Here is an 11,344-nt window from a genome sequence, read left to right on the forward strand (position 1 = left end):
ACATGCTTCAGCAATCAGCGGTTCCGTTCTGTGAGCTTGTGTGGTCTACCACTTCGGGGATGAGCTGTTGTTGCTCCTAGATGTTTCCACTTCACAATAACAGCACTTACAGTTGACCGGGGCAGCTCAAGCAGAGCAGAAATTTGACGAACTGACTTGCTGGAAAGGTGGCATCCTATGGCTGTGCCACGTTGAAAGTCACTGAGCTCTTCAGTATGGGCCATTCTACTGCCAATGTTTGTCTATAGAGATTGCATCGCTGTGTGCTTGATTTTATACACCTTTCAGCAAATGGTGTGGCTGAAATAGCCATATCCACTAATTTGATCCACTAATTTGAAGGGGTGTCCACATACTTTTGTATATATAGTGTATGTCCTTGTCTTCTCCTTAGTTGATTTAGGGGGCATCTTATAGAAACATTGTAAGTCACATAAATAGACATCAAAATCACTTAATCATCCTAACATAATACATGTAATGGTCTTATTTAGCAAATAAGTGTTCAATTTCAACTTAACCATGATCATATGCAATTTGTTTGTCTTTTCAGGTCCTCTTAAGGATCCGCCCCTTTTTTTCAATTTTCGCCTAAAATGACATTCCCAAATCTAACTGCCTGTAGCAAGGATATGCATATTCTTGATACCATTTGAAAGGAAACACTTTGAAGTTTGTGGAAGTGTTAAATTAATGTAGGAGAATATAACACATTAGATCTGGTAAAAGATAATACAAAGAAAAAAACATGCGTTTTTTTGGTATTTTCTTTGTACCAACATCTTTGAAATGCAAGAGAAAGACCATAATGTATTATTCCATCCCAGGCGCAAGTAACATTTTGGCAACTAGATGGCAGCAGTGTATGTGCAAAGCTTTAGACTGTTCCATTGCATTTCTGTTCAAAATGTTGTATCAAGACTGCCCAAATGTGCCTAATTGGTTTATTAATAACTTTTCAAGTTCATAACTGTGCACTCTCCAAACAATAGCATGGTATTATTTCACTGTAATAGCTACTGTAAATTGGACAGTGCAGTTAGATTAACAAGAATGTAAGCTTTCTGCCAATATCAGATATGTCTATGTCCTGGGAAATGTTCTTGTTACGTAAGTCAAAATGTATGAACTAATGCATTTTGTCATTATCACCACATTCTGTCCTTACCATCACAGTTCATTATGTGGTGGCAATGACCTGTGGTGAGAATTGCATTTTTGCAGTATTTGGTCATAAATAGCAGGGATTCTAGCATGCTAACTCCAGTTGGACAGCTAGCATACAATGTATCCTAAATACACATAATTAAAACAATTTCAAAATCTGAAATAATTTGAGGAAATTAGCTAAATATCTTTTTATACTTGTGCAAAAAATGGAGACAATTCAATGGATATCAATCAACAAAGCGGTATGAATATGTAGGCTATAAGAATATGTTGAAGGCTAGCTGTATTGGGTGCAGATGACTGAACTGCTCAGTTTTGTGTCTGTGTCTGCAGGTATACAGATGAGGAGGCATACAAAGTTATGTCAATTGGTATTTGTAAGTCGCTCTGGATAAGAGCATCTGCTAAATGACTTAAATGTAAATGTATGTTATGCAGATCACATGTACCATCCTCTTCCCTTACCTCTTCACTGAATATCCCATAGGCCTCTACATTATGGACAAGGCATGTGTATGAAAACCATTATCAAAACAAGTTTTCATTCACATTCACCACAAAAACCAAGGTATGAATACTGTCGTGTGCATGTTTTGTTAATCATCTGTATAATGCCATTTTTTGGGGGATTCACAGACTTCACCCTCCCTAAACCTCTGAATATAACAGGCCATCTTTTCGATCACCATGCACTGCAAAATCATTCTGGCTATGGATACGGAGAACATCAACACATTAACATCAACAATAGTTGGCAGGGTAATTTGTATTTTTCTATCACAAAGTATAATGGCTATATTCTCCAGTCCAGTTGGTGGCGGTAATGCAACATTATATTGGACGCCAACCGCCGTTAAACCCCACCAAAGAAGAAGTTACGCTGTCTAGAACAACAACAGCTGCCAGTTCAATGTCAAGTGTGATGGTAAAATCAAGATTTCTAACATATTCTGAAACGTTTCCATATGTAAACATTAGGAGTTGATTATTTGTCCACCAGATCATGTGTAAACAATAGCCATTTGTGCTAACGTTAGCTAGCCAGTAAAATGGCTACCCAAGCTAACTATCTATCCTACCAAGCAAATGTGTTTATCTTCAAGACACTGTTGTGAATGATAACGTTATTCGTTATTAAGACAGCAATGTGAATTGTCCATCTTGAAGATGTCATAAATATATTGGCACCCTTAGCTAATAAGTGAGCATGACTAGTTAGCGTGGCCGTTATCTAAGGCTGGCTAGCTAACTAGTTAATTTACTTTCAGTATCTAATCATTAGCTAACTGGTCATTTATAGATTACAAATCAAATGTTATTTTGGTTCGCCGTTGCTTCAAAATAACTTCCTGCTGGTAATTTGGTTATCTAGCTAGATCGTTTCATCCTAGTGAGAAAGGTGTCAGTGAGCCAACTAGCTCAACATTGCTAAGGCTAGCTGTACGATTACCACAGCAATGCTAGCTAGCTAAATGTATTAGTAGATTCCTAGTGGTTGGAATATTTAGTTATATTCCTTTATCAACTAAGCTGTTCCAGTTGTGAAACTCACCTTACATTTTGTTTGTGCCTCTTTTGAATCCTACTATAGCCTTCCATGTCTGAACCCAAGTCCCCGGGTTCTTACTGTGGTGTTCCAGGACAGATAGAGATAAGCTCACAGTGGGGTCCAGAGATGGTCTTAGTGAAGCTGGAGGACTGTAGGCAAGCACTGGAACTCAATGTGATAGTCAAAGAGGAAGAGGAGGAGAGAGAAGTCAAAGAAGAGGAGATGGGGATTAAAGCGGAGGAGGAGAAGAGAGCATTCAAAGAGGAGGAGACGGAGGAGAGAGCATTCAAAGAGGAGGAGGAGGCGGAGGAGAGAGCATTCAAAGAGGAGGAGGCAGAGGAGAGCGCATTCAAAGAGGAGGAGGCGGAGGAGAGAGCAGTCACAGAAGTGGAGAACAGGGAAGAGGAGGAAGAAGTAGATGGTAACACTGACCCAGGTAAGTTCAGTTGTGTAGGATGGAGAGGTTGGTGCATTGACAGCCACAGGGGATTCCAGAACTCTTTCCACCAATCTGGTGCCTCTTTCTGAAGAGTAACTTGCTTTCAACTCATTTTAAAGGGGCAGTGCAGTTAAAAATGTGACGTTCCTGTTTTGAAAATAATTCCTGGAATTTCAGCCTGTTCAGGTGGAATGGAGTTTTTGGCCCAGATCATGACATCACAATCTGATCTGAATGACCAGTCATCTTTTATTTGCACTTGTATCCTCCTACTTTGAAGGGGTTAGTGTGGTAGGCTCTGTCCACCAATCAGGGCCGTGTGTGTAAATATATTTTAATTTCTATCAACATGCCCACAAGATCAGACTGAGCATTTCAATGGCAAAAGGAGGCTCAGGGAAATCAATGATAACAAATATATTTGGAGTTATTTTCATGAAATAAAAACATAGTGATTTATTAGACACAGTGATGATTTTAAAATACTGCTTCGGGGCTTTAACATTCTGGGCCTGTTTTCAGCTGGCGATTAGGAGGCCCAAGTGTCAAACACACGTTAGTTTGGAATTTCGTCATGTAAAAACATGAGCGCTGGCATTTTCCAGCCGTAACGCCAGGTTCAGCAATGTACCTGTCTAACATCAGCTCACTTGTGCTGAGGTGGGAGGGGTGGAAATATTTGAGGCGTGTCCTTAAAAACACGCAAAATTGACAGTTTCATACAGTGCTAAAAGGAACGTTTCAGACTCACAAACAGCAGGTCTTCACAATTGATTTTGAGAGTGGAAGCGCAGCCTATCCATCCATGACACCAATGGTAGAGAGATGTTAATTTTTTTGCTGGTGAATCTTATAGTTAGATAACATCAAAACATTTTTGGTTTCACCCCCATTTTGTTTAATTTGACTCAAAACAAAGCATAGCCTACCCCCCCCCCCCAAAATCATGGCTGGTTTAGCAGCATCACATACAGTACCATTCAAAGGTTTTTTCACCTACTCATTCTTTATTTATTTTTTTTTTACTATTTTCTACATTGTAGAATAATAGTGGAGACATCAACTATGAAATGACACATGAAATCATGTAGTAACCAAACAAATATATTAATATATTTTATGAGATTATTCAAAGTACTTTGTCTCGATGACAGCTTCCACACTCTCGGCATTCTCTCAAACATCTTCACCTGGAATGCTTTTCCAACAGTCTTGAAGGAGTTACCACACATGCTGAGCACTTGTTGGCTCATCCCAAACCATCTCAATAGGGTTGAGGTTGGGTGATTGTGGAGGCCAAGTCATCTGATGCAGCACTCCATCACTCTCCTTCTTGGTCAAATAGCCCTTACACAGCCTGGATGTGTGTTGGGTCATTGTCCTGTTGAATAACATATGATAGTCCCACTAAGCGCAAACCAGATGTGATAGCATATCGTAGTAGAATGCTGTGGTAGCCATGCTGGTTAAGTGTGCCTTGAATTCTAAATAAAGCACAGACAGCGTCACCAGCAAAGCACCATCACACCTCCTCCTCCATTCTTCACGGTGGGAACAACACATGCGGAGATCATCCGTTCACCTACTCTGCGTCTCACAAAGACATGACGGTTGGAACCAAAACTCTCAAATTTGGACTCATCAGACCAAAGGACAGATTTCCACCAGTCTAATGTCCGTTGATTGTGTTTCTTAGTCCAAGCAAGTCTCTTCTTATTGGTGGCCTTTTAATAGTGGTTTCTTTGCAGCAATTCGAGCATGAAGGCCTGACTCATGCAGTCTCCTCTGAACAGTTGATGTTGAGATGTGTCTGTTACTTGAACTCTGTGAAGCATTTATTTGGACTGTAATTTCATGGGCTGGTAACTCGAATTAACTTATCATGTGCAGCAGAGGTAACTCTGGGTTTTCCTTTCCTGTGGCGGTCCTCATGAGAGACCATTTCATCATAGCACTTGATGGTTTTTGCGACTGCAAGTTCTTGAAATGTTGCATATTGACTGACCTTCATGTCTTAAAGTAATGATGGACTGTCGTTTCTCTTTGCTTATTTGAGCTGTTCTTGACATAATATGGACCTGGTCTTTTACTAAATAAGGATAACTTCTGTATACCACCCCTACCTCTTGTCACAACACAACTGATTGGCTCAAACGCATTAAGAAGGAAAGAAATTCCACAAATGAACTTTTAACAAGGCACACCTTTTAATTGAAATGCATTCCAGGTGACTACCTCATGAAGCTGGTTGGGAGAATGCCAAGAGTGTGCAAAGCTGTCATCAAGGCAAATGATGGCTACTTTGAAGACTCTCAAATAAAACATATATTTTGATTTATTTAACACTTTGTTTTGCTTACTACATGATTCCATATGTGTTATTTCATAGTTTTGATGTCTTCACTATTATTCTACAATGTAGAAAATAGTAACAAATGAAGAAAACCCCTGCAATAAATAGGTGTGTCCAAACTTTTGACTGCTACTGTAGGTGCTTCTTTTTATCCTGGTCATTAGCCCAGTAGCCTATGAATGAAGTGGTTTCAAATAGTCTACTGAGAATGCCTTGAAATACACGACATGACAAAAAGTATGTGGACACCTACTCGTCTGAACATCTCATTCCAAAATCATGGAGTTGCTCCCACCTTTGCTGCTATAACAGCCTCCACTCTTCTGGGAAGGCTTTCCACTAGATGTTGGAACATTGCTGCGGGGACTTGCTTCCATTCAGCCATGAGCATTAGTGAGGTTGGGCACTGATGTTGGGCGATTAGGCCTGGCTCGCAGTCGGCTTTCCAATTCTTTCCAAAGGTGTTCGATGGGGTTGAGGTCAGGGCTCTGTGCAGGCCAGTCAAGTTCTACCACACCGATCTTGACAAACCATTTCTGTATGGACCTCGTTTGTGCACGGGGGCATTGTCATGCTGAAACAGGGAAGGGCCTTCTCCATACTATTGCCACAAAGTTGTAAGCACAGAATCGTCTAGAATGTCATTGTATGCTGTAGCATTAAGGTTTCTCTTCACTGGAACTAAGGGGCCGAGCCCAAACCATGAAAAACAGCCCCAGACCATTATTACTCCTCCACTAAACTTTACAGTTGGCACTATGCATTTGGGCAGGTAGCGTTTTCTTGGCATCTGCCAAACCCAGATTCGTCCATCGGACTGCCAGATGGTGAAGCGTGATTCATCACTTCAGAGAACGTGTTTCCACTGCACCAGAGTCCAATGGCGGCAAGCGTACACCACTCCAGCCGACGCTTGGCATTGCACATGGTGATCTTAGGCTTGTGTGTGGCTGATCGGCCCTCGAGACCCATTTCATGAAGCTCCCGACGAACGGTTCTTCTGCTGATGTTGCTTCCAGACACAGTTTGTAACCCGGTAGTGAGTGTTGCAACCGAGGACAGATTAATTTTACGCACTTCAGCACTCTGTGGTCCTGTTCTGTGAGCTTGTGTGGCCTACCACTTTGTGGCTGAGCCGTCTATTACCTGTCTATTCATTTGAGTAGTTACATATCTCAAAGCCCATCCCTCAGCTTTTTACCAAAACAGAGAAGGGTTTTGTTATTAGTTTAATTTAAGGATTCTAGCTATAAAGACCAAGTGCAAAACATTCCGTTTTTCCTGTGTTTTATATGATATTGTACAACGGGATGAAACTAAAGCTGTAAAAGTGTGATTTAAAAAAAATCTGTTACACAGGACCTTCTAATCAGCAGACCTGCGTGGATGGGAGTTTAGGCTTTCTATGGTGATATCACCATGTGGTAAATTGTGGCAAACTTCTTGCTGGAGAAATAGTTTTTTTCTGTCCTAAAAAGCTATTATTTTCCCCATTTTATAATGGAAATCTACACTGAACAAAAATATAAACACAACATGTAACGTTTTGGTCCCATGTTTCATGAGCTGAGATACCAGGAATTTTTCATATGCACAAAAAGCTTATTTCTCTGAAATGTAGGGCACAAATTTGTTTACAGCCCTGTTAGTGAGCATTTCTCCTTAGCCAAGATAGTCCATCCACCTGACAGATGTGGCATATCAAGAAGCTGATTAAACAGCATCATTACACAGGTGCACCTTGTGCTGGGGACAATAAAAGGGCCCTCTATAATGTGCACTTTTGTCACGCAACACAATGCCGCAGATGTCTGCAATTTTGAGGGAGCGTGCAGTTGGCATGCTGACTGCAATAATGTCCACCAGAGCTGTTGCCAGAGAATGTAATGTTAATTTCTCTACCGTAAGCCACCTCCACCGTCATTTTAGAGAATTTGGCATTATGTTCAACCGGCCTCACAACTGCAGACCACATGTAACCACGCCAGCCCAGGACCTCCACATCTGGCTTCTTCACCTGCGGGATTGGCTGAGACCAGCCACCCAGACAGCTGATGAAAATGTGGGTTTGCACAACCGAAGAATTCTGCACAAACTGTCAGAAATGCATGCTCGTTGTCCTCATCAGGGTCTTGACCTGACTGCATTTTGGCGTCGTAACTGACTTCAGTGGGAAAATGCTCACCTTCGATGGCCACTGGCACGCTGGAGAAGTGTGCTCTTCACAGATTAATCCCGGTTTCAACTGTACTGGGCAGATGACAGACAGTGTGTATGGGGTCGTGTGGGCGAGCGGTTTTCTGTTGTGAACGCAGTGCCCCATAATGGCGGTGGGGTTACGATATGGGCAGGCATAAGCTACGGACAATTAACACTATTGCATATTATTGATGGCAATTTGAATGCAGAGAGATACCGTGACGAGATCCTGAGGCCCATTGTCGTGCCATTCATCCACCGCCATCACCTTAATGTTTCAGCATGATAATGCACGACCCCATGTCGCAAGGACCTGGCCTACATACTCAACAGACATGTCACCCACTGTACATGTTTGAGATGCTCTGGATCGATGTGTATGACAGCGTGTTCTGTTCCCGCCAATATCCAGAAACTTTGCATAGCCTTTGAAGAGGAGTGGGACAATGTTCCACAGGCCACAATCAAGAAACTCTCCCTCAACGTCAACAAAACAAAGGAGCTGATCGTGGACTTCAGGAAACAGCAGAAGGAGCACGCCTCTATCCACATCGATGGACCACAGTGGAGAATGTGGAAAGCTTCAAGTTCCTCGGCATACACATCACTGACAATCTGAAATGGTCCACCCACAACGCGTCTTCAACCTCAGGAGGCTGAAAAAATGTGGCTTGGCCTCTAAGACATTAACAAAATTTTACAGATGAACTATTGAGATTATCCTGTCGGGCTGTATCACCGCTTGGTACGGCAACTGCACCGCCCGCAACCGCAGCGCTCTCCAGAGGGTGGTGCTGTCTGCCCAACGCATCACCGGGGCACACTGCCTGCCCTCCAGAACACCTATAGCACCTAATGTCACAGGAAGTCCAAAGCCACGGCCTGTTCACCCCGCTACCATCCAGAAGGTGAGGTCAGTACAGGTGCATCAAAGTTGGGACCGAGAGACTGAAAAACCGCTTCTATCTGAAGGCCATCAGACTGTTCAACAGCCATCACTACCCGGCTACCACCCGGTTACTCAACCCTGCACCTTAGAGGCTGCTGCCCCATTTACCTAGATGGAATCACTGGTCACTTTAATAATGGAACACTAGTCACTTTAATAATGTTTACATACTGCTTTACTCATTTCATGTATTTTTGTCAATGCTACTCCGACATTGCTTTTCCTAATATTTATATATTTCTTAACATTATGTTACTTTTACATTTGTGTCTATTGTTGTGAATTATTAGATACTACTGCACTGTTGGAGCTAGGAACACAAGCATTTCGCTACACCCGAAATAACATCTGCTAAATAGGTGTATGTGACCAATACAATTTGATTTGAACAGCCTAATCAACTTATGCAAAGGAGATGTTGCTCTGCATGAGGCAAATGTTGGTCATGCCAGATACTGCCTGACTTTCTGATACACACCCCTACCTTTTCTTAAAGGTTTCTGTGACCAACAGATGCATATCTGTATTCTCAGTCATGTGAAATCCATAGATTATGGCCTAATGATTTTTTTTTCAGTTGACTGATTTCCTTATGAACTAAAACTAAGTATATTTTTAGAAATTGTTGCATGTTACACTTTTATATTTTTGTTCAATGTATTCAAGTAAATTACTTAATTGTTACCTAATAAATGATTTGATATTGATATAAAACGGCTGCATTAGGCCTTTAAACAAGTCTTTTAAAGACCATTTCAATGCTGTCCCTGATTCTAACCCCATATCTGTTCATATTCCCACAGGAGAGATCTCCAACCCAGGTTCAGACAGTGAGCCCAGTTCCACAGCATCAGGAAACCATAAACAACACAGACAGAGGAACTCAAGACAGAAACATCACCACTGCATGGACTGCTTCACTAGTTTCTATGAGCCAGAGGAGTTGAGAAGGCACACTTGTAGGCCCCACCCCTGCTCAGATTGCAGTGGCAGCTTTATTTGCCCAACTCACCTCAAATCAAAACAGACTCAAAAAAGGAGGAAGGTGTACCCATGTGGTCAATGTGGGAAGAGATTTCAAACACCAAGCAAACTAAAGACGCACCAGAGAACTCACACAGGAGAGAAGCCGTACCACTGCTCTGTTTGTGGGAAGGGTTTCAGTCAGTCGAACCAACTAAAGACACACCAGAGAACTCACACAGGACAGAAGCCTTACCACTGCTCTCAGTGTGGAAAGAGTTTCAGTTGGTTACACAGCCTGAAGACTCACCAGATAACTCACACAGGGGAGAAGCCTTACCATTGCTCGCAGTGTGTAAAGCGTTTCAGTCTGGTAGGAAACCTAAAGAGACACCAGCTAACACACACAGTAGAGAAGCCTTACCTCTGCTCTCATTGTGGGAAGAGTTTCAGTCAGTTACACCATCTAAAGACACACCAGTTAATTCACACAGGAGAGAAGCCATATCACTGCTCTCAATGTGGGAAGAGTTTCAGTCATCCAAAAGACTTAAAGTCACACCAGAGAACTCACACAGGAGAGAAGCCATTCCACTGCTCCCAATGTGGAAAGAGTTTCAGTCAGTTATCAACTCTGAAAAAACACCAGCTAACTCACACAGGAGAGAAGCCTTACCACTGCTCTCAATGTGGGAAGCGTTTCACCAGGTTATATCAACTGAAGGCACACCAAATAACGCACACAGAAGAGAAACCTTACCACTGCTCTCAATGTGGTGATAGTTTCACCAGTTCATATTTCCTAAAGAAACACCAGCTAATTCACACGGGAGAAAAGCCATTCCACTGCTCCCAGTGTGGGAAGAATTTCAGTCATTCATCAACTTTGAAGACACATCAGATAACTCACACAGGAGAGAAGCCTCACCGCTGCTCTCAGTGTGGGAAGAGTTTTGGTCATTCATCAACTCTCAAGACACATCAGATAACTCACACAGGAGAGAAGCCTCACCGCTGCTCTCAGTGTGGGAAGAGTTTCAGCCAGTCATCAACTTTGAAGAAACATCAGAGAACTCACTCAGGAGGAAAGCTGTGTCATCAGAGCTGAAGACACTAGCTTATTCACATAGGGAAGAAGCCTAAACTCTGCTGTCAATATGGGGATAGTTTCACCAGTTTATATTAATAAAATATAACACCAACTAATTATGACTAACAATAACTTTAACTGGTTACTTGAAGGGGGAAAAACTTGCAAAGGAGTGTGGAACAAGATGTCTGTGTGGAAAGCTTCAGTCAGGCATCAAATTTGAAGACACACCATTTAAACCTGTTACGACACGAGTTTGACAATAGCCAGTGAAAAATCAGAGCGCCATATTCAAAACCACAAATCTAATCATTTCTATTTCTCAAACATAAGACTATTTAACACCATTTTATAGATACACTTCTCCTGAATGGAAACACGTTGTCCGATTTCAAAAAGGCTTTACAGCGAAAGCAAAACATTAGATTATGTTAGGAGAGTACATAGACACAAATAACCACACATCCATTTTCAAAGCAACTACATGCATCACAAATACCCAAAACACAGCTAAATGAAGCACTAACCTTTGACGATCTTCATCAGATGACACTCCTAGGACATCATGTTACACAATACATGCATTTTTTGTTCGATAAAGCTCTTCATATTTATATATAAAAACAGCATTT

The 11,344-nt window shown here is 41.8% G+C and overlaps 1 protein-coding gene and 1 long non-coding RNA gene across 2 annotated transcripts; both read left to right on the plus strand.

Annotated features, from left to right (window-relative positions):
- Nucleotides 1–2,014: 2,014 nt before the first annotated feature.
- Nucleotides 2,015–2,935, plus strand: LOC115177960 (uncharacterized). The gene is made up of 2 exons (XR_003872529.1): nucleotides 2,015–2,095; nucleotides 2,762–2,935. It is a non-coding gene; the product is annotated as an uncharacterized LOC115177960 (long non-coding RNA).
- An 85-nt stretch (nucleotides 2,936–3,020) lies between these two features.
- Nucleotides 3,021–10,863, plus strand: LOC115177980 (zinc finger protein 180). Its single transcript, XM_029738993.1, has 2 exons — nucleotides 3,021–3,155; nucleotides 9,463–10,863. The coding sequence occupies exon 2, from the start codon at nucleotides 9,567–9,569 to the stop codon at nucleotides 10,728–10,730; it is 1,164 nt and encodes a 387-aa protein (XP_029594853.1). The 5' UTR covers nucleotides 3,021–3,155; nucleotides 9,463–9,566; the 3' UTR covers nucleotides 10,731–10,863.
- The last annotated feature ends 481 nt before the right edge of the window (nucleotides 10,864–11,344 follow it).

Source organism: Salmo trutta, chromosome 38 (genome assembly GCF_901001165.1).
Source record: "Salmo trutta chromosome 38, fSalTru1.1, whole genome shotgun sequence".
Lineage (NCBI taxonomy): Eukaryota > Metazoa > Chordata > Actinopteri > Salmoniformes > Salmonidae > Salmo > Salmo trutta.